Genomic DNA, 23,303 nt, shown 5'->3' with positions numbered 1-23,303 from the left:
TTATCATAATCATATTTTCATGTTTACCTACTCAGCTTCACACTCACACACACACACACACACACACACCACACACACACACACACACAGCAACAGACCTGGGAAATCTGACCAGTATTGGAGAGATTAACTTTCTGAAGATCTCCTCTCATGTGCTGTATTGATGATGATGTTGATGATGATGATGAGGGGGTGCTGACCAATCAGAGAAGTTCTTGTCCTGCTAATGGAGATGAGGATCTCCACTGACCCTTCACAAGTTCAAGAGCTAAAATGGAAACGTTCGTAGAGGAAATTCCTCTGATCTCCCATCTCACCCACATGGAGAGGGGAGAGTGTGTGTTTGTGTGTGTGTGTGTGTGTGTGAAATCAGACGGTTGTCTCTCCTGCCCAGTGTCCACTGTTTTATTTGGCATATCCAGACCAGACCCTCCTGAAGAATGCGGCTTTAATCCTCAAATCGCTGCACAAACATGGCACTGCCGTCTCGGCCGCTCAGCGCCACATTCATCCACGTCACCATCAAACAGCACGGGTCTGGCGGTTAAACAACCAGTAACTGGTTTTATTAATCAAGATATAACACACACACACACACACACACACACACACACAAGCAGGATGTTCAAAGAATGGAAGCAAACATCTGAATTCAGGACACACATCTTTTAAACTTGGAACATTTTCAGTAAATAAGGATTTTAGCTTGATTTTTTGTAATCTGCTGCAGGTGGTTTTAATTCTTTTTTCATTCCATAGCTGTGAGATGAAGGTGGAAGTGGTGGATGAGGGTAAGATGTGATGCTGCTCCACATGCTAATATGGTTTTAATAACTGTGTAATACACAGAATAGTTGATGGAGGGGTGCTTTATACACATAATAGGGCAAAAGGTAAAAACCACTGAAAAAGACACATTCCTGCATTGCCGAGGTACCAGACCATGGAGCAGATGTGATGCTGGTGAACATGGACCCACCACTGGAGCTCTGAGTAACATGAACCAGAATTCAGTATTCAGTATTCAGACAGGCAGACAGATAGATATAAAGACAGACAGGTGGACTGATGGACTGATGAATAGACGGCTGGACAGATGGATGGATGAACGGATTGATGGAGGAATAGTGTATGAATGGATGGATGGCTAAATGGATGGATGACTGCATGGGTCAATGGATGGGTAGATGTATGGATGCATGTAAGGAAGGATGGATAGATAAATTGATGGATAGATGGACACATGGATGGATGGCTGGATGTAGATGGAAGTATGGATGGATGGATGGATAGACGGACAGATAGATTGACAAATGGATGGATGGATTGACAAATGGATAAATTAATGAATGGATGGATGGATACATGGATGGATGGATTGACGGACAGATTGGGATGAAAGAACAGATGTATGGATAGATAGATGTATGGTTGGATGGACGGAATGCATAGATGAATGGATGCATAAATAGATGGATGGATGGACGGATGGAGATGGAAGAATAGGTGAATGGATGGACAGATGAACAAACAGATGAACGGATGGATGAAAACCCTCAGTTCCTTCTATGAGAAGGTCTCAGACCATAATTGGCCTTTAGAGTATAAATATGCCATCAGCACGGGATGAGGAAAAAACAGATTCTGGCTGATGGGGCGAGGACATAAATCAAAAGTAAAAAGCATGCGAAGGGACGAGTGAAGGGAGGCGTATGGTTTTGTGGTGTGGCTTGTACTGCTGAGCCGACCATAAGCTGCAGGATGGGGTTCTTCTGCCAAACCTCAGCGTTCCGTCCCTCCTCTCTGTTCTCGCAGCGGGATCTGCGGCGCAAAAGGAAGTTACAAAGACGCGACTGTTGAGGACCAGCGTCCTCCGCGCCGAGGAACATGGGGAACAATTTTAGGTTCCCTCCATCACCCACACAGCACATAAATCTCACAGGCGGAGCTTAACCCCGAAATCCAACATGACGGCGTCTCAACCTCACCTCCATCACGAGTGGAAGAACACATATGTACAAACACACACTCCATACACACAATATACACAAGAATGTATCACACACACACACACACACACACACACACACATACTTTTATATACAGCATATCCCCACAGATTGATATGATGAGAAGCAGCTCCAGACGTGGAACCACGATGGACGAATTACAGATGGAGTATTGTGAAGTGGGGCAAACGTTTTAATATCTTTTTATTGCTCAGCTCATTAAGTGCTGAGGTCGGCGCTGTAATCGCTTCCCTGTGTCTGCAGAGCGTTTAACGTGCCATCCGCCTGACACCAGCTCGCATGTCCCTGCTGCCATTTACTGACCACCTCCATCTCATTCCAGCAGCAACACACACGCACACACACACACACACATACACGCATACACACACACACACGCGCATACACACACACACACACTCTACTCCTACAACATTCAAAGTCAATATTATACCCAATACACACACTAACATTTACATTTACATTTCCAGCATTTATCAGACGTCCTTATCCAGAGCGACTTACAATCAGTTATTAGAGGGACAGTCCCCCCCTGGAGACACTCAGGGTTAAGTGTCTTGCTCAGGGACACAATGGTAGTAAGTGGGGTTTGAACCTGGGTCTTCTGGTTCATAGACGAGTGTGTTACCCACCAGGCTACTACCACCCCTAGATTAGATTAACACACAAAGTTAATCTAACGCATTTACACAATTATACACACCCACGTGCATGCAAAAAAAAAAAAAAAAACACAATTGCTGAGCCTGAAACACACTCCAGCACCAGCCATATGGACCTCATTAGATAAATTACTGAAGAGGAAAGCAAAGCATCTGGGTGGGAGAAAGTGGGCGGAGTTCGACTGCACAGTCGTCACTGTCACAAGCCATTAAGCACTTGCGATTCGCCGCGTAGCGGAGAAACAGTGACACGTCAGCTCGCCGCCGTCATTTCTCTGCATCTGTCACAGACGTCCGGCCAAAAACAACCTCCCCCTCCCCGCCACTCCAGCCACTCGCCCGCGTCCTCGTCCTCGGTTCTGCTGACCGCAGCCTTTTTATTTATTCCCCCCGGTTTATTTATCTTGCTGAGAAACACACAGATGGTTCCACCTCGAACGGGACAGGGACTGGAGGCCAAACACACAAACGCGAGACGAGAGAAAGTGAGAAGGAGCAGATGACTCTGGACGTTTGCAGTCTTCTTGTTGGAACAGAACCCGACGGGGGGAAAAAACCAGGAGAAGGAACCCATGACAGCATCGCGAGGCTCCGACTCAAACCAAACACGGAGCAGCAGACCTCAGCAGAACCAAGGTGCAGCTCCAGCTGATGGAGGGCGGCCAGCGTGGATGGAACAACCGAGGCAGCGCAGTTCACGCCGCGGGCAGCACGAGTTCAGTGGGGTTAGAAAATGACAGAAACTTGTTCCCTAACAGGGTGGGTGTTGAATACTCAGAATACACAGTATTCTGTACTCAGAATACACAGTATTCTGTACTCACAATACACAGTATTCTGTACTCAAAACTCCTTTGAAATGTGTGGGTAAAACAGCTGGACAGCAAGGCGTGGCCTCATGCCTCCAAGATTGTGAGTTCCAATCCTGACTTGGACAGTGAATGTCCACAGTGCACACGACCAAATGTGTCCTCTGCTTTTAGTCTTCACCTTCGTGAACAGTGGGCACCATGACAGGGGACGGTGCCATGTGTGGGGACGGTGTTTTGATCAGTGTCACCTCAGTGGCACCTTGGCGGATTGGGATTCGAACCGGCAACATTTCTGCCCCTTGTGTGGGCAGAGTTTATGTTTATTCTCCGGGTTCCATGGTTTCCTCCAATTTCCTTCTTTTAAAAATCAACATGAATCTGTATCCATGTTGGATTCTGCATTGCCATTAAGGGGCAATTTTGGGGCAAATCTGGCTAAAGGTGTGACAGTGTTAGCACTAGCATCATGCTACCTGTCACAAAAAGAAAACATGGACGTAATCAACACTGATCAGTTTATCAGAGACAGAGTAGAAAACAGATCAAGAGGAAACAAAGAACGATGTTCCGATATTGTGAAGAAAACGTTCTTCAGTGATCCATTTTATTGCTGTTCCTCTGAAATGTTCTAGTCCGTCGCTGAGCTAAACTCGGCCGCATTACGTAGTTGCTGTGTGGCCTGAAGTGACCCCGCTGTGGTTTCATGGCAGGTCAAAGGTTACTCGAGCTCCACCCACAGCCCGGTGTTACAGTTCACTGATGACTCAGCAGGACAAGCCATGATGCACATAAAACACACACACACACACACACACACACACACACACACACTGATTCATTCAATAATCTGAAATAAGCATGCAAACACACCGGCACACCTCATTAAATACACAATTATATTCATAGACACACAACACCAAAATCTAGCATATCCAGTAAACCAGAAACACACACACACACACACACACACACACACACCTGCATTCACAACACAGAGGCGTACATGGAGCTGAAACACTGACTCGCGCTGTTGAACATAATTCTGGAGGAGAGGAGCAGCGTATTATTAATACTGGTACTGCGCCTCCATTCAGGGAGGATGGGGGACACAAAGGGGACACCTGGAGATCTGGAGGGAAACAGATGTCTGCTTTCTGTGTGTTTTTGACAGGATTTTTTTTTTATTTTTCTGTAGAGGTTATTGTAAACGCTTCCTCTCCCCTTCATTACAGATCAGCGACAGAACAGAGCCCTGAAGCTCAGAAACCGGACCGTCCACACTAAACTGGTCCGTTACCACATGGGGTGACAGACCGTCAACCTGAAATGAGGAGCAGCGGTGGCCTAGCGTTTCCGTAACCAGAAGGTTGCCGTTTCGAATCCCGACCCGCCAAGGTACCACTGAGGTGGCGCTGAGCAAAAGCACCATCCCCACACTTTACTTTACTTTACTTTACTTTACTTTACTTAGCAGATGCTTTTATCCAAAGCGACTTACAGGAGGAAGACACCAGCAAGTCTCGTTTGATTTTTATAGATTTTGAGTTTACAAAAACTAAGAGTCCTGATAAGGACGAACTTGTCAGGAATAGAAAATGCTCGGAGATTGTTAAGTGCTAGGCGAAAGAAAACCATAATATTATTTATTTATTCATTTTTTTTTGTGCAGTGTGTACGCATGTGAGTGTGTAAGTGTTAGATTTGTGTGAAATACTTTTTGAATAAGAGGGTTTTCTGCTTCTTAAAGGTGGTAGTAGTCCCGGCTAGTGGAATGGAGCCGGGGAGCCGGGGAGCACACACTTCTCCCCGGGCGCCTGTCATGGCTGCCCGCTGCTCACACAGTGCGACGGGTTAAATGCAGAGGACACATTTCACTGTGTGCTGTGCTGCTGTGTATCACAATGACAATCACTTCACTTTCATGAAGGGGAGGAAAGGGCTCAGAGAGTCACAATACAACTGAAACAACGCAGCAGGTCCTTCTTACTCAGGTCTTTTTCTGGTAGAACATTATGAGCCCCTGTGTCCTACTGGAAGGTTTATTTTTTTTATACACACATACACACACACACACACACACACACAATAGTTTATGGTGTTTGACAAAGAGACACAGTGCCCAAACAAACCGAGTCAGACACTCTCGGTCGTGGGTGGCCAGGGTTTGTGGATGTGCGGGTTCCGAGCACAGACTAATGAAACCTTTAATGCTGGATAGATGTGCATCATTCCTGCCTAGCAGCAAAAGCTACATAAGTAGCGGAACTTCAGAAGCAGAACTTTGAAGGTGTTCCGGTGGGATGGAGCATGGTGTTCGTTCTCCGTAATCAGTACACTCTGCAGAAACAGTTCAAAAGCGGCTTGAGGGACATGACAAGGCATTCCAGGTTTTCCCCAGATCTCAATCTGATCAATAATTAGCGCCGGAATGACTGAACACTGCGACTGGGTCTTCTTTTCTGACCCGGGGCTTTGTTCTGCAAAATGAATCCTGACTGGCTAAAAGTTGTGTTAAATCATGCCACACACACACACACACACACACACACACAAACTCTCAACACCTCTACACACCCAGAAACACACGGCCGATGAACATGAACAGACTGGACTTCCTTGTGAAGGTGGCCTTGAGCGACAGACACGCAAATCTGGATTTTGAATATCAGCAGCATCTTGCTCTATAATATGTTGCGGGTGAGCGTGTGTGTCCGCGTGTCTTCGTCAGAGACCGCAAGAGACAGTACTCACAAAGACACCCATTCAGATGTCTAATAAATACATCCAGAATTAAAGTAGATCCCAAATTGTTCTTCTGCTTTTCATGCTTTTAACCCGGAGCTGACCTACTCTGCCACTCACGACTAGGACGCGCTGTTACGAATTTCCATCCGTGGTGGAGACGCTGGCCTGATGGTTCTTCTGCTCAGATGCCAGCCGCGAGGTTTCAGAACACGCGAGGTCGGAGTGAAACTCTGGCCTCTCCATCTGCAGCCTCACCTCCCTGTCCTCCCCTCGCTTCGCCCTTAACTAATGCTGTTTGTTGAGCATCGGTTACACCGGCCCGGCCCGGTCTGTTTGGAGTGAACGGCCGCCAAAATTCCGCATGGTTCCGAGAGATAGAAAAATCCTGCCGCTTCCAAGGACAACAGAGAAGAGATGAGAAAAGAAGAGACGAGCGGAGAGAGGAGAAGAGGGTTTTATATCATTGTTATTTGTGTCATCAAATCCTGTACCCGGTCCCCATAAAGAATCCAGTCCCCATAAAGCAACACGCACTTTACACCTAATTGTAGGTGCAAAATGCACAAATAGTTTGTGGCACCATGAAAAAGGAGAAACAGACCGATTTTAAAAGCTTGTGGCTAAAAAGGAATAAATATAAAGATGTAATGTACATTTGGGCATGGCCGAAAGACTTTGTGAGATGTCCTGTCCTCTGTCCTCAAACAGCGTATACAACCTAATCCTTTTATTGCGCTTTTTGGCATCAGCGATGATGCATGTCATATCTTTCGCTTCCCTTTTAGCCAGATGTGCAGTCTTACTCAGATGGAAAGGTGCTGCTCTTCCCACCCGTGGTCAATGGATGAGGGACCTTATGTCCTGTCTGAGCCTCGAAAAGATACGCTATTCGATTAGTGATATCAACAAAGAACTTCACACGGTGTGGGGGGCATTTCTGAAGTATTTTAGAAGCCTTCAGTCTCAGAATCCGTCTATTAGAATCACCCAGTAAAGTTCCAGAAACTATATTGTCATCTTGTTCCTTTTAATTAACCAATCTGGCATGAGGACGGGGTTATTATTATGTGTTATATAGGTTGTTGGGTTTAGAATTGCACGCGTTATTATCATTATTGTTCTTCGAATATGACTAAATTGCCATTTTTCCTAAAATACTCTACTGCAACGTTACCCGATCTTTGTAACTCTTACAGAATTGATTTACTTAGTGAGGTCTTTTTTATATTGTGTGCTTTGTATTTGTTTCTTTTTTATAGTTCTCGTTCTCTTGCTTAAAGTCAATAAAAATATCTTTGGGAAAGAAAAAAGATTTTGTGAGATGTGATACTCATCTAATTTGCATAATATAATGTTATCAAGCGGTGTTTCTGTGAACGTATTTCCTCTGTTTCACAAATAAACTTCTCACTGTTGCATTTGTCAAACAGACCCAGCCGCCATTGCCATTGCTATTTCCAGGCCTATTCAGATCAAGATCACCCCTGCTGTGATCTACCACGTCTCCCACTTCTTTTGGGTACGGGATAGAGAGAACTTGTGCTCTGGTTACTTTCGGCACTATTTCCCCCCACCCCTGCTGGCTCGACCTCAATGTCCTGTGGACACCAGCACCACATTCATCACTACTTCCCCATTCCAGTTGGGAAAAGCATCTAAATAAACACCCCGTGCTTCGTGAACACCCTTCGCCTTGCTTGGTGACATTGTTGCGCTGCAAGGAAATGAAAGAGATTATTTTTGTCTTTGTGAGACACTGCAGCGCAGCACATGGTGTCACGGTGAAATGTGTCCTCTGTATTTGACCCTCACCCTTGGTGAGCAGTGGGCAGCCATGACAGGCGACCCGGGGAGCAGTGTGTGAGGACGGCACCTTCATCAAGGGGATCTCGGTGGCACCTTGGCAGACCTGGATTCAAACCGGCAACCTTCAGATTACGGGGCCGCTTGTTTGACCGCTAGGCCACCACTGTCCTGGGAGAATCACTAGAATTACGAGATGACCGATGGTCATTTCCAAAAGTCAAATATTCATCCTCTCAGTTCCAACTTTTTATCAGCCACTGAACTTCATCTCATCGAGAGATGGTGAACATGCTGACTTCAGAAACCTGGTAAACCTGGGATTTAAATAAGAATTTGAATAACAGCCTCAGTGGCCTCTGGCTCTGTACATAGTGGTACATCATTTGCATCCCGCGGAGATTCAGTCGCTACTCATCCTGCACCCAAATCATCATGGAAAAGTAAAAAGAGCCGCCACGACTGACATTTCAGATGCAGACGACTGAATTGATGAATACCGTCGCGTGGGTCCGGTTCCAGGCAGGTACCTGGTTCCCTGGTTCCTGACATTTGAACGAAATGAAGTTAAAGTGGAGTGTGGGGATGGCTCGGCCAATCGCGCTCGTCCCCGTGCCGCGATAAGGTCAGCTGTCAGGAGGCGGTGTTTCTCGAGTGGAGCCTGTACGCAACCTTTACTTTCGCCACCTTTATTACGGTACGCACGAGGGCCACTTTACACCCTTCATCTGCAGAGCGACCATCACACGACCAGCAATCCCTACACGGCCGAGTACTCTGGGAGAGGACAGAGAAAAGGGGTGGTAGTAGCCTAGCAGGTAACACACTCGCCTATGAACCAGAAGACCCAGGTTCCAATCCCACTTACTACCAATGTGTCCCTGAGCAAGACACTTAACCCTAAGTATCTCCGGGGGGGACTGTCCCTGTAACTACTGATTGTAAGACGCCCTGGAAAAGTACGTCTGGTAAATGCCGTAAATGCAGGAATCATGTGGGATAATAAAGATCCAGGTCAACCATTTGAGGAATGTTTTCTCTGTGTGTGTGTGGCATGCGGTCTCTTCAGATCGCAAAGCCCAGTCCACTGATGTCACTGACACCGGAATACCGCCATGATCCCAACTTTCTTCTCTGAGCTCTGTGTGTGTATGAGAGGGATTGGTCCTCACACAGATGGCGAGCTTTCAAAAAAATGACACACACAATGACAGTGACAGCATTTTGTCAATAAACAAACTAATAAATACGTAAGTATAAAGTAGGTGAGAGCAACTTTCCTCTCAGCATCTTGCAGTTGGAAAAGGGAAAAATTAAAGGTATTAATTTCACCAAGGTCATAGTTCTGGAGACAGTCTTCATCACACCAAAATGCTGATGAGGCCGGGCTGTAATCATCACATGCAACACATTCACACACACACAAGTATTCTTTTTAAATCTCTTTTTAAAGCCTGCCATTCTCCAGACTTTTGTTTTCTGGTAAGTCATGGTGTACCGCTTCAACTGGAATAATCGAATAAACTTACAAATAAAGATCAAATAAACATTTGTTTTTATTAACTTCATAATTTTAATGTTTTGTTTCTCTTAAGGCATGATTTTGTAATTATACTGGGTTTAATTCATGTGCTAATCTAATTGATCTTTATTTGCAATCTAAATAATGTCACATTACATCTATTGGGGCAGTGGTGGCCTAGTGGTTAAGGAAGCGGCCCCGTTATCAGAAGGTTGCCGGTTCAAATCCCGATCCGCAAGGTGCCACTGAGGTGCCACTGAGCAAAGTACCGTCCCCACACACTGCTCCCCGGACGCCTGTCATGGCTGCCCACTGCTCACTCAGGGTGATGGGTTGAATGCAGAGGACAAATTTCACTGTGTGCTGTGCTGCTGTGTATCACATGTGACAATCACTTCACTTTACTTTAGTGCCTTTATCAATTACTTCAATTACAAAAAAAAACTAATCAAATTAAGTAGACCAGACTTCTTGGGTCCTTATCATGTACACTTAGTTAATCTCTTTTTTTAACATGAAAGTTGTGTTGATCAGATCCAAACATGAAAAACAATACTCTTAGCAAGCCAGTACAAAATCAGACCAGTTCTGGACGTGGTTCCTTCAGTTTTCTTTCAAACATTCGCTCGGTGTCTCACTATGGGAACGCCCTCAGCGTGACCGATCGCGGAAGCACCAATGACACCACGTCCGTCGCAGACGGACCAATGGCAGCTGCACCCCGGGAGCCCCGCCTCCCTATATCAGGTGCCGCCGCCCACCGGAACGGCCTTCTCGCACTCTTCCCCGTGAAGATCTGCGGTCTTTCCTCAGTGCCCGGATTGTGGCTGCCCCCTGCTTACAGTTCACAGGCGAACCGTCAAGGACCTCGCCACAGAACGCAGGTCTGCGGTCACCCTCCACGTGGTACCGAGAGGTCTTCCTTTGTCTTAGTTTCTGTGGAGGAACAGTGGGCTCACCCCCCGCTGCCCTCCGAATACCGCCTAGCGCGTCAAGGTGAGGGGTAGGAAAGCAGAAAAAAAGCGAAAGGACGCAATTCGACGCTAACGCGTTGTGGCGAGTGTCCCCGGCCATTTAGAGCTCTCACCAGGTTCTAATGGCCAGCCCCTCTCCCGCCGGGTCCTCCGGGACAAAGGGCGTCGTGTCCCGCTATTGCCCCGCTGCCTGTGGTTTCAGTATCTCAGGCAAGGACCCGCACCCCATGTGCATCACGTGCATGGGGGTGAAGCACGCTCGGGCGTCGCTTGCGGACCCGGATGGCTGCGCTCACTGCAAAGCCATGTCGGTGAAAACCCTGGAGAGGAGGCTGCGTATCGCCGCGTCCACAGGCGCCGACACGTGTCTGCTGCCTAAAACCGCGGCGGAGGGCGCCTCAAAGCCCCCTCCACCCCGCGCCTCCACGAGTTGGGCGGACATAATGGACGTCGAGTCCCCTATGCTGCCCCCGCTGTTCGACGAGCACGTGTTCGCGGACAGGGAGGAGGCAGACGTCGAGGAGGAGGATGACGATCAGCTCCTCCGAGACGAGCCAGAGGAGGACGACGAGGATGCCATTCTCCCGGATGCGCAGCCCTCTAGACCTCCCAGCGCTCACGGCAGCGAGCCCTCCACGGGGGACTTCGGTTTGGTCGAGGTGTGTAAAAGAGCCGCGGCCAAGCTGGGCATTGCATGGCCAGCCCCCCGTGGTGACCTCGGGGTTGAGAGGGACTTTTTCGATGGGAAAAGACTCCCTTCTCGTCCGCCCGCATTCAGCCAATCGCTTCCCGCGGTGCCTGCGTGTGTGACCGAGGTCAGACGGTCCTGGGATAAACCCTTTCCTAACCGCGTTCCCGTCAAGGGCTACTCGGTTTTGGATATTGGCGACATGGAGGAGCTGGGGCTCTCCAGCCCCCCCACGGTCGAGGCTTCGGTAGCTCATCACCTCCACCCGACCAGGAGGTCTTCATTTTCGTCAACAGGACCGTCGCTCCCAGGTAAAATGGATCGCTTTACCGCGTCCATTTATCAGAAGATTTTTAAATCTTTCGCGCTTTCCGCCAGGGCGCTTAACGTGACCTCGCTCCTGACGGCGTACCAAGCCGAACTGCTCGAGGAGCTGGGAAAGCAGCTGGACTCTGGCAACCCCGATCCAGCGACCTGGGTGGAGATCTGCATGATCTCAGACCTGAATCTGCGCACTTCACGCGGCGCAATTCAGAGTTGTGGCCGTACAATGGGTCTCGCCGTCGCGGGCGAGCGCTCGTTGTGGTTAAACTTATCCAGTCTCACCGACCGGGAGAAAATTGAATTCCTCGACGCGCCGGTGGACTGTAAGAACCTTTTCGGCCCAACAGTCGAGGCAATGCGGCAGAGGTGCGATCTCCAGAAGAAAGAAGGAGAAGCCTTCGACTTCTGTCTGCCTCGCAAGCCGGCGCCGCGCGCCCCTCCCCCCCCCGCCCAGGATCCCCGCCTCAAAACCGGGGTTTCCGATCTGACTTCAGGTCACCTGGCCTGCGGGCCACGGGGAGGGCAGCTGAACCCCGAGCTCAACACCGGGCTACCAGCTTCAGACAGGGGACAAAGCCGTCATACGCGGCGGTCGCTGCTCAGCACCGCCCGGCTCCTCCCCCCAGCGGTAAGAAGCGCCGGCAGACCTAGGGATTCGTTTCCCTCACACCAGGGGCGTCGCCAGCACCACGTGGTCTCTGGCCTCCCCCCTCCCTTGACCGACGTCACGCTCGCCCCTCCCCCAGCAAAACGGGCGACGGTGTGCACGTCGGCAGAACGTTCTGTTCAATGTTCAGCGGCCACTTTTGTTCCCCCGCTTCATTGCAGGACCAAAGCACCAGTTCACATCGTGCTGCCACTTATGCCCTCCCCTCAGCTCGTTCGGTCGAGCTTGAGAGTGGAGCGGGTGAGACGGGTTTGTCCCTGTTCATTTTCCCCTTGCCGTTCTCAGGGTTCATTAAAAATGGCGCTGCCGCATCCACGCCTAGGGCTGAGGGCGCAGGCGCACGAACAAAAACGAAACTTAAGCGGAGAGTGTCATGCCTCTGCGCCTCCACCAGATGGTGCTTACGCGCCGCTGGTGGGGCAGATGAACCCCCTTGCGCGCCGTGTCGACAGCTGGCGCGCATGCGCAGTTCACCCCTGGGTCCTGGCGACGGTGGGGAAAGGTTACAGGCTGCAGTTTGCGGCACGTCCCCCCGCGTTCAACGGGGTGGTTTCGTCGCTGGCAACTGGGGATGCCGCTCAGGTTTTGGAGGCAGAAATAACCTCCCTTCTGAGCAAACGGGCAATAAGGCCCGTCCCCGTGGAGGAAATGCAGCGGGGTTTTTATTCTCGCTATTTCCTGGTTCCAAAACGGGACGGAGGGCTCCGCCCTATTCTGGACCTGCGTGTTCTCAACAAACACCTCAGGCGGTTCAGATTCAGAATGCTCACTCACAAGGGCCTATTTCGCTCAGTTCGTCCCGGCGACTGGTTCACTACAGTGGACCTGCAGGACGCGTATTTTCACATAGGAATCTATCCTGCCCACAGGCGGTATCTCCGTTTCTGTTTCCACGGCGTGGCCTACGAGTTTCTCACGGTTCCGTTCGGCCTGAGCCTCGCGCCCCGTGTGTTCAGCAAATGCATAGAAGCAGCTCTGACCCCGCTCAGATCCTCGGGCATCAGGGTTCTGGCTTATCTGGACGATTACCTGCTCTGCGCCCGATCGCGCGAGCAGGCAGTGCACGAAACGAAGGTACTGGTGACCCACCTCACCAGCCTGGGTTTCAGTATAAACTACGCCAAGAGCGCACTGGTTCCGTCCCAGACCGTAGAATATCTGGGCCTCCAGATAAATTCTGTGTCTTTTCGCGCTTCACTGTCCGAGAGACGCATACTGTCGTTAAAACAGTGCGTTGGTCTGTTCAGCGGCGGCTGGGGCTCATGGCTTCTACTGTGGCAGTGGTTCCGCTGGGACTGTTGAACATGAGGGAATTTCAGCGCTGGGTGTCAGCGCTGCGTCTCTGTCCCCGTCGGCAACTCGGCCGTTCTGTCACGGTCTCGGAGGACTGCCTCACGGCTCTCCACTGGCAGAGGGCGGGCAATTATTTGTCCGGCGCGCCACTGGGTGTCGTGTCCGTAAGGAAGACGGTGACCTCGGACGCCTCCCTCACGGGCTGGGGCGCCGTGTTCGAAGGCAGGACGGTCAACGGGCTCTGGCCGTCACGGCTTCGGGACGCCCATATAAACTACCTGGAGCTGTTGGCAGTTTTTCACGCTGTGGTGCATTTTCTCCCCCACCTGCGGGGCTGTCGTGTTCTTATCAGGACGGACAATACAACCGCGGTGGCATATGTCAACCGGCAGGTTAATTCTTTGGAGTTATGCGCACCTTGCGTCACTGCGGGCGACGCATGTGCCGGGTTTGGTGAATTCGGGGGCGGACCTCCTCTCCAGGGGGAACCCCCTGTACGGCGAGTGGAGGCTCCACCCTCAGGTGGTCACTCAGATCTGGGAGAGGTTCGGCAGGGCTGCCGTAGATCTCTTCGCCTCGCGCGGAGATGCGCAGTGTCCCCTGTTCTTCTCTCTGAAAGACAGCGACGCGCCGTTGGGGGTGGACGCGGTGATGTACGCGTTCCCACCCCTGAGCCTGATTTGCCCCACGCTCTCGCGAGTGAGAGAGGGCGGTCTGACTCTCCTGCTGGTGGCCCCCCGCTGGCCTGGGAGGCCGTGGCTGGCGGAGATATTTCAGCTTCTGTGGGACGAGCCCTGGCAGCTCCCGCCGCGCAGGGACCTTCTGTCACAAGCGCGCGGGGAGATTTTCCACCCCTCTCCAGGTCTGCTGAATTTGTGGGTCTGGCCCGTGAGAGGCTGAATTTGGACGCGGCTGGTCTCCCTGCCAGGGTGATCACCACCATCCAGAGTGCCAGGGCTCCATCCACGCGCACACTGTATGACAGCAAGTGGCGTGTTTTTGAACAGTGGTGCGAACAGAGGCGGGTTGTGCCCTTTGTGTGTTCGGTTACTGATGTGTTATGTTTCCTGCAGGACATGTTGGACAAGGGCAGGGCATTTTCCACTGTTAAAGTGTATCTAGCTGCTATAGCAGCGTGCCACGTGGGGTTTGACAACACGTCTGTTGGTCAGCATCCTCTCGTGTGCCGTTTTATGAAAGGCGCCCGCCGGCTCCGGCCGGCTAGTCAGCTTTTCGTCCCTTCGTGGGACTTGCCCCTGGTCCTGCAGACGTTCTCAGAACCTCCTTTTGAGCCTCTGGAACAAGTGAGTGTGAAACTCCTGACCCTCAAGACAGCTTTGCTTCTTGCGCTGTCCTCAGCGAAGCGGGTGAGTGAGATTCATGCGTTCTCTGTTCATCCTTCTTGTATGAACTTCGGCCTGGGCGATGCTAGAGTTGTGCTGTTACCTAACCCTGCATTTGTTCCCAAGGTTGTTAACTCTGCTTATAATTGTAGCGCTGTGGAGCTGAGCGCTTTTCACCCCCCTCCATTTGCTTCAGAAGAAGATCGGAGGCTGCATTGTCTGTGTCCGGTACGTGCTTTGCGGGTTTACACGGACAGAACCAGAGATTTCAGGAGGAGTGACCAGCTGTTTGTGTCCTGGGCTCCTCCATACAGAGGTAAGCCGATTTCATCTCAGCGGTTATCGCGCTGGCTGGTGGAGGCTATCGGCATGGCCTACCATGCACAGGGTCTCTCGCCCCCGCAGGGGCTTAGGGCTCATTCCACTGGAGCCACGGCTACCTCTTGGGCCTTATTCGGGGGTGTTTCTGTACGTGATATTTGTGCTGCTGCTAGCTGGGCTACACCGCACACATTTATTAGGTTTTACCGACTCGACGTCACAGCCTCGCCGGTCGCGCACGCTGTGCTTAGTGTCGGTGCCGCTGATTAGTGTTGTTTCGGCTCTGTGTGCGTCCGGACCGAGGTACTTCGGAAAGCATGCAATATGGGAGTTGGCCATATCTTTCCCATAGTGAGATACCGAGCGAATGTTCGAAAGAGAACGTGAGGTTACTTGACGTAACCCCGGTTCTCTGATAACATGAGTGAGGTATCTCACTGCTTTCCCCTCCTTGCATTTGGCATGGGGAAGAGCATGTTAGAGAAGGCCGTTCCGGTGGGCGGCGGCACCTGATATAGGGAGGCGGGGCTCCCGGGGTGCAGCTGCCATTGGTCCGTCTGCGACGGACGTGGTGTCATTGGTGCTTCCGCGATCGGTCACGCTGAGGGCGTTCCCATAGTGAGATACCTCACTCATGTTATCAGAGAACCGGGGTTACGTCAAGTAACCTCACGTTCTGTCTGTACAAGAAAGAGAGTTTAAAATTTCTAAAATCTGATAACAACTTTACTTGTCTGAATGAACTTTTCTTCTACATGAATTTAAAGAATTAAAAGTGGCCAATATTTTACTTATAATAAAATAACTGAACAATTTACCATTCAGTCACAATATCAATAAACACACAAACTTCATACTTGTTCATTCATTCAAAATAAAGAAAATCATGAATGTGAAAACACTAAATGGAGGATGCAGAAGGCCATCAGATTACAATGAAAATATAATTTATAAATTCTATGACTTTTTAACATGCTTTAACAGTTAAACCAACTTATTTTAAGTGAAAAGTCATGATGTGAGTTTTTTTTATTATTATTATTTACACCGCAATGTCATTATTAGGTTTTATTTTGTGTCTCTGTGTGTTTCTGGTGGGGCAGGATATACAGAAATTGTATGCAAATTAGAGAATACTGTAGAAAGGTACTTATAAATGGGCACAGAGTCTCTGTTCATCCCATTCTGGTTATTCTGTTCTCCCATTCAGAATATTGTCCTGAACTCCATCTGATAAAAGTCTGATTTAACTTTATCTCCTTGAAAATGGATCATTTTATTTTCACCATGCTCTTATTATCAGGTATGAGTTTATGTTTATGAACATTACTATGAAGATTAATATAGTCTGTGTCTGGTTTGACTGTATTTGCCTGATTCTTGTAATGAAATGTATTTAAATATTGTCTCAGTAAAACTAAATGTAATTTGAGTTCAATCCTCTAATAACTTATATATACATATATATTTATTTATTTATTTCTCTTCAGGTGTGTCTTCATGTGCAGGTCTCCAGTATCACTTTGTGAATGAGAGTATGACCTGGACTGAAGCCCAGAGCTACTGCAGGGGGAATTACACTGACCTGGCCACTGTTGAGGACACAGAAGACATGATGATGATGGTGGACATCACTGTACAGCAGGGTTATAAAGGTCCAGTCTGGATTGGACTTTACTATGGGGACACATGGAGATGGTCCATACAGGACAACAAGTCCTACAGTCATGCAGATACAGGATTCAGAACCTGGAGTCAGACTCAGCCTGATAATGCTGGAACACCGATTACTACAGAAATAAAGGAGGCCTGTGTAATTATAAATACTGTAGGCAGCTGGGCTGATGACGGATGTTCGAAATCATATCCAACTGTCTGCTATCAAGGTAAGAAAATATCTGAATTAATAAAGCTGAGGGAGAAGAGAGATGTGTGACTATCTGGAGCTTCTCTACTGTTCCTGTAATGATGGCAGCATATAATGAATGTATCTGAAAACTGCAACTATGTTCCTCACAGAGAACAACGCTGGTGGCATTTATGTCATTAACTCCACCGGAAGAACCTGGACAGAAGCTCAGATCTACTGCAGACAGCACTACACAGACCTGGCCATCATCAGGAACAGTGAAGACAATCAAAACCTCACAAGTCAGTTGAAAGACAATACTTGGATTGGTCTGCACAGATACTGGGTGTGGTCAGACCAGAGTAGTTCTACATACAGGAACTGGACAGCAGGACGTCCTCTTAATAATAAAGCGAGTTGTGCTGTAGCTGATATCAGTCAGGGAGGAACATGGATGGACAAAGATTGTGGTGCTCAGTTTCCTTTTATCTGTTACCAAGGTGAGATATAAACTCTAGAACCTTCATACAGAGTTCACCTGGTCTGTCTGTAAGCTCTTCTCTGTTCCTGTACCTGGTCTCCTCCAGATAATCTGGTCCTGGTCCGTGAGAATAAGACCTGGAAGGAGGCTCTGCTGTACTGCAGACAGAACTATGTGGACCTGGTGTCAGTCGCTTCTGAGAAGGTCCAGCGCTGGGTGAGGGAGATGGCGGGAGAAGCCTCCACTCCTTATGTCTGGATGGGTCTGCGCTACAGCTACACTCTGAACTTCTGGTTGTGGGTGAGTGGAGATTCCACCTGCTACCAGTCCTGGGCCACAGGTAACGGGACGGGCTGGTACAGAGATGAAGGGGGCAGGAGGGTCTGGAGCACCGGCGCCCAGCAGGCTGGAGGAGAACAGAAGTGGGTCAGTCTGTCTGAGGACACTAAGCTCAACTTTATCTGCATAAAATAACACCTTCATGTCATTTAGATCAAACTACATGGAAACTGCTGTTTAATATTACAGATTTTTTTCCATGAATAATCTTTTTGAGACAAGATGCTGAGATGAACGTTGTTTTTTTTATTCCAACCCTTTATGAAGCACCACTGTCAGATCCAATCATTTTAAGGCTGAGACCAACATAATGTCAAATCATTTGTCTTTCAATCTTTTATTTAATAATTCTTGCTTGAATTGACTTTTCTTTGCCATTGACCTAAAAATATAAAATATGTATTTGTTTATTCAATAAATCTGCATACAATGAAATATTCAGGCTTTCTAATGTCTTCTCTACATTTCATTTTTTTAATTTCAATTAAATTCCTTCTCACTGTCTGTTACTGAAACTCAATAAAACACTTAATAAGGCAGACAAGGAAGGATACAACCTCGGCTGGCCTCTCAACCCCCACCACCATCTCTGAAAAATACAGAAGCTCCTCCACTTCCTTCAGAGGTTGGAGAAGGACAGCATCCCCCTCTCATCTCCACCACCTTTTTCCAGGGAACCACAGGGCCAAAGGAGGACCGCAGGCCAAATGTAATATTTTACACAAAATACAAAGACTAATAGTAAAGTAAAGTACTTTTATTCATCAAACAGTTATCTAACCTTCCTTTCTGTGGAAATAACATTAAACAAAATATGACAAATAAGTCATATATAGGCATTTCGAACACCTCAAAACTTTTGTAATCACATATAGTGCAAAATGTCAAAGAGTTCATGTCCAACAGCAACACAACAACAACAGTAGCAACAATATAACTGCACCACTAGTGAGAGACATGACGCTGTTCTTTGGCGTTTATCAGCCTTTCAATATTAGGTTGCAGCTGAGAGGGTGAGGATGTCCTGTAGGTGTGGGTCAGTCAGAGTGCTTCTGAGCCTGGACTTGTTAAGGTTCATTACATTAAAAGTCTGTTCACAGATGTAAGTGCTGCCAAACAAAGCTACCATGATCCGGTCCGAAAGGGGTCCGGATCCCGGACCGGAGTTTCACTGATGTCCTGTGAAATGTTCCCTACTTGTTTTCACCTGTGTCAAATATATCAAGCTGCCCTGTTCATGTCTGTTCGCTGTCAGGTCCTTGAAGTTATGTTCCATGTTCACCAGTGTCTCGGATGTCTCCCCTGTCTTGTGCTTCACCCATTAAACCCCGGATTCGTGATGTCAGCGATTGCGTCCTTCCTTCCTCGTCTTCTCATCACCTCTTCGTCCTCCTCTCCTTTCACCTGCCTCGTCATGCCCGGATGGTTGTGACATGTTTCCTAATGACTTCAGATGAGACATGTCTGTAGAAGTCTGTCAGGTGTAGTGACATGAATTTATTCTTTAGCTCAGAATCACACCTCTACGTTCCCTAAAGTCCTCAAAGCGCAACGCAAAGTCCTGGTCCAAGTGTCTGAGAAGTGCTGCATATTCAGGCAGTCTCTGCTTCACCAGGTTGACCTCTCTCAGACTAGGGAAGTGTGCAAGGTTTCCTGGGAAGAAGTGAGAGAGCTGCTAAGTTGTCAAATAATAAGAAATATTGCAACATAAATGTTGTTTAATGTACTTTGAAAATAATACAGCCTTACAATTTTATTACAATACTTTTTAACAATACTTTTTAACTGCACAATAGTGGAATATGGATATGTTAATAAATGCACTTACTAACATATTCCACATAATATCAATCCCAGTAACTGCACTTTTATCAAGTGAGGTGCATGTACATGCTGCCACCTTTGCTCTCCATTATCACTTAATTAAATCATAAGAATTTTTACAATCACAAAAAAATATGCAAGTTCCAAAAGACAAACAAAGCGCATGTCTGCCTGTCAATCAAGTTCAAGAACCATGGACAACGCTGTCCCTCCGCAACACAGTTAACAAGGACGGGACTTATTTACGGCATAAAATACAGCATGATAGACATTATCAACATTAAAACTGAATGTGTATGTGTGTCTCTGTGTGTGTACGATGTAGTAACCTACCTGCTGACAGAGTAGCTGCAGCTTCGACCTGAAGGCCGTTATGTGGTCAAATGGCTCAGTGATGATCTGATCCTTCCCTTGAAGCTGAATATTCAGGGTGTTGAGCAGGTCAGTGATGTCCACCATAAAAGCCATGTCACAAAACCAGTTTTCATCTGTGGGGACTTGAGTGTCACTGTTCTTGCTTGTCAGAAACACTGCGATGACACGGCGCAGCTCAAAAAAATCCACCTCACCTCTTGGTGGTAAAGCACATCCTTGTATTGTGAATCAACCTCCTCTAGAAGAGCTCTGAACTGGCGGTGTGAGAGCGCTTTCGATCGTATTTATCGCACCAACTGATCTGGCACATAGTTGCTCTTGGTGCAGGATGCAGTGGTGTTTTGCCACCTTACCTCCACATTGGGGAACCTTCTGGGAAATTAGTGAGGCAAGGCCTGCTTTCCTCCCAAGCATGGCAGGTGCTCCATCAGTTCTTATCCCAACCAATTTTTCCCAGCTCAGCCCGTTCGTATCCAACACTTGCTCAACGGCTGCAAACAAATCCTCACTTTTTGTTGTGCTGCGCAGCCAGCTCCTGAGTTATTTCCATGTTTTCGTTTACTCCCCGTATGAAAACCAAAAGTTGTGCAGAGTCCGAAATGTCCGTGCTCTCATCACACGCCAAAGAAAAGGCGACGAATCCAGCAGCCTTTGCTTTAAATTGCTCCTTAATGTCTCGTGTCACAGTGTTTGGTGAGAGGCTGATCCGGGAGAAAGTTTTTGCCTGTGACGGGCACATGATTGTCGCAGCTATGGACAGACACTCCTTACCAAAGTCACCTGTTGAAAATGATCTCCCAGTCCAGGTAATTAGCGCATTAATCTCAAAGCTGGCCCGTGTCGCTCTGTCCTGGGCTGTCGAGGGCCGTGTAAGACTCCCTTGTTGCCTGTGAAGTTTAGCCAGCAGCTCCCTGGTCTTGTTCTTTCGCGCATCACCTTTGAATTGCGAAAATGCTGCGTGCTTCGTCTCATGATGACGACGAATGTTATGTTCCTTTAGTACAGCAACAGACTGGTTACCAATAAGGCAGATCGTTTTAGCATTTATGTCAGTGAAAAATGTTCTTCCTCCCAGCATTTTTTAAAATGTCTTTTGTCTGTGGGCCACTGACGATGCCGCTCCATGTTGATAGTGGCTTAAGCTAGCAGCCCGGTGGTGACCCGCCACAAACTGGTTTGATCCCGTATGGCGGCAAGAAAGACTCATGGGACTTTTTGCAAATTGTTAAAATATGCCTATTTATGAAGAGTGAAAATGTACATATGTGCACATATATACTCTACATTACCCTTATAGTTGCTTGTATTTCAATTTTAGTCTTAGATATTTCAAATGTAATCAAAGCACCAGGTGAGGACTGTATAGTATATATTAGTTAGGCCAACGTACGCTAAAAAGTAAACGCACTGATAGCTAAACTGGGATTCCTGCTCCAAACAAATATTCCAAACCAGTGTGAGACTGGAGCTGACCAATCTGCCCAGTTCTATAGATGGTTCCTTCAGCTCATTCAGCACCACAGCATTCTTAACTCAAAGAGTTTGGTGAAATAAGATGGAGAGGCCTCTAGCAAAGCCAGTCGTATGACAGCAACTTGCAACTCGCTGTGTTCAAATGCTCTTTCCTTCTTTGCGTGTTTCTCAGCATCAGCTGTTCTGCACCACTGACTTTACTTCAGAAAAAATTACTTACTTTATTAAACACTTTCAATAAATGAAAAAAACTCACATTTGTCTCTTTTATTTCCTCCTGGTCTAATTTGTGTGGATAAGGGACACCATGCAAATGATCTTTCCAAGAGCTGTGTGGATGACGTGTATATAGGTTATCAGTACATTTGAAGCAAATTCAAATGAAAAGCTTTCAAGACAGATTTGTAGGAAGGAGGAGAGAAAAAAACAATCAAAAATACAAGAGAAGAACTTGTCACTGTTCATTTTTTTTAGTTCAAGGCCAACTGCGTACGTTCGGGGGAAAGGATTGGTGCTTAAGTCACATCCAAATACAAACAAGTGTTTAATTGATAACCATTATTTGCATATGATCTGATATTTAAAGGATTAAAAAAAATCAATAATTATGGTAATTATAAACAATAAATAAATAATAAAATTACAAATCAACAAACATTTATTGTTAAAATGGTCAAATGCAAGAACTCAGTATTTTCCATTTTCACTTTATCTAGAGAAGTTGTGCACAATTTAAAAACAAGGGTTCGAATTATTGAAAATCTAGTGACAAATGAATTGAAATTCACATCCATGTCATTTTCTTATATGATAAGCATTAAAAGTAACAAATATTTTACTTATAATATAAGAACTGAACAATTTACCATTCGGTCACGATATCAATAAACACACATACTTCATACTTGTTCATTTTTCATATTGGACTCTAACACACAAAATTTTAATTTCTTTCACATCCAAACAGTGGAAAGTGTGAAAGCAGCGGGTTACAGGTGTACAAAGTGTCCAGTTCATTTTGAAAAGTTTAAGGAATTTAATTTGCATTGTCACACCCTGCACAGTCATATAAACAAGATGACACCTGCGTCCTAAATAGAGAGTTGAGTAATAAAATGAAACAAATATCAGACACATTTCCCTGACTTAAAATCATATTTTCAGCCGGCTTTTAAGCAGATGTTTACATGCAAATTTATCCAACAGGATAATCACAAGTAATCTACAATTCAGTATTAAATTAATGATGTTAAAATCAAGCCATTTAAAGTCTTCACAGGTTAAAAGCAGGAAAAAAAACGATGTGTAGCTCACAAAACAAGAACTTTACAGAAATAAGTAAAAATGAAAAATAAAGATAAACCATAAATGTGAAAACACTAAATGGAGGGTGCAGAAGACCATCAGATTACAATGAAAGTATAATTTATAAAATCTATGAAAATGGCTTGAAAACATGATATTACAGTTGAAGCTGATACATAAACTAACTTATTTTATTTGAACTCATGATGTGCAGTTTTTTTTGTTTTTTTTTATTACTTACACCGCAATGTCATTATTAGGTTTTATTTTGTGTCTCTGTGTGTTTCTGGTGGGGCAGGATATACAGAAATTATATGCAAATTAGAGATTACTGTAGAAAGGTACTTATAAATGTGCACAGAGTCTCTGTTCATCCAATTCTGGTTATTCTGTACTCCCATCCAGGATATTGTCCTGAACTCCATCTGATAAAAGTCTGATTTGACTTTTTCTCCTTGAAAATGGATCATTTT

General features: G+C 47.0%; 1 protein-coding gene across 1 annotated transcript; it reads left to right on the top strand.

Moving 5' to 3' along the window:
• The first annotated feature begins 16,350 nt into the window (after positions 1–16,350).
• On the top strand, positions 16,351–18,150 carry LOC114797286 (macrophage mannose receptor 1-like). Its single transcript, XM_028992078.1, has 4 exons — positions 16,351–16,487; positions 16,675–17,070; positions 17,204–17,533; positions 17,621–18,150. The coding sequence occupies exons 1-4, from the start codon at positions 16,451–16,453 to the stop codon at positions 17,986–17,988; spliced, it is 1,131 nt and encodes a 376-aa protein (XP_028847911.1). The 5' UTR covers positions 16,351–16,450; the 3' UTR covers positions 17,989–18,150.
• The last annotated feature ends 5,153 nt before the right edge of the window (positions 18,151–23,303 follow it).

The sequence above is a fragment of the Denticeps clupeoides genome, chromosome 9 (genome assembly GCF_900700375.1).
Source record: "Denticeps clupeoides chromosome 9, fDenClu1.1, whole genome shotgun sequence".
Lineage (NCBI taxonomy): Eukaryota > Metazoa > Chordata > Actinopteri > Clupeiformes > Denticipitidae > Denticeps > Denticeps clupeoides.
The sequence above is the reverse complement of the archived record's forward strand: the minus strand, read 5'-3'. Positions and strand labels throughout refer to the sequence as shown.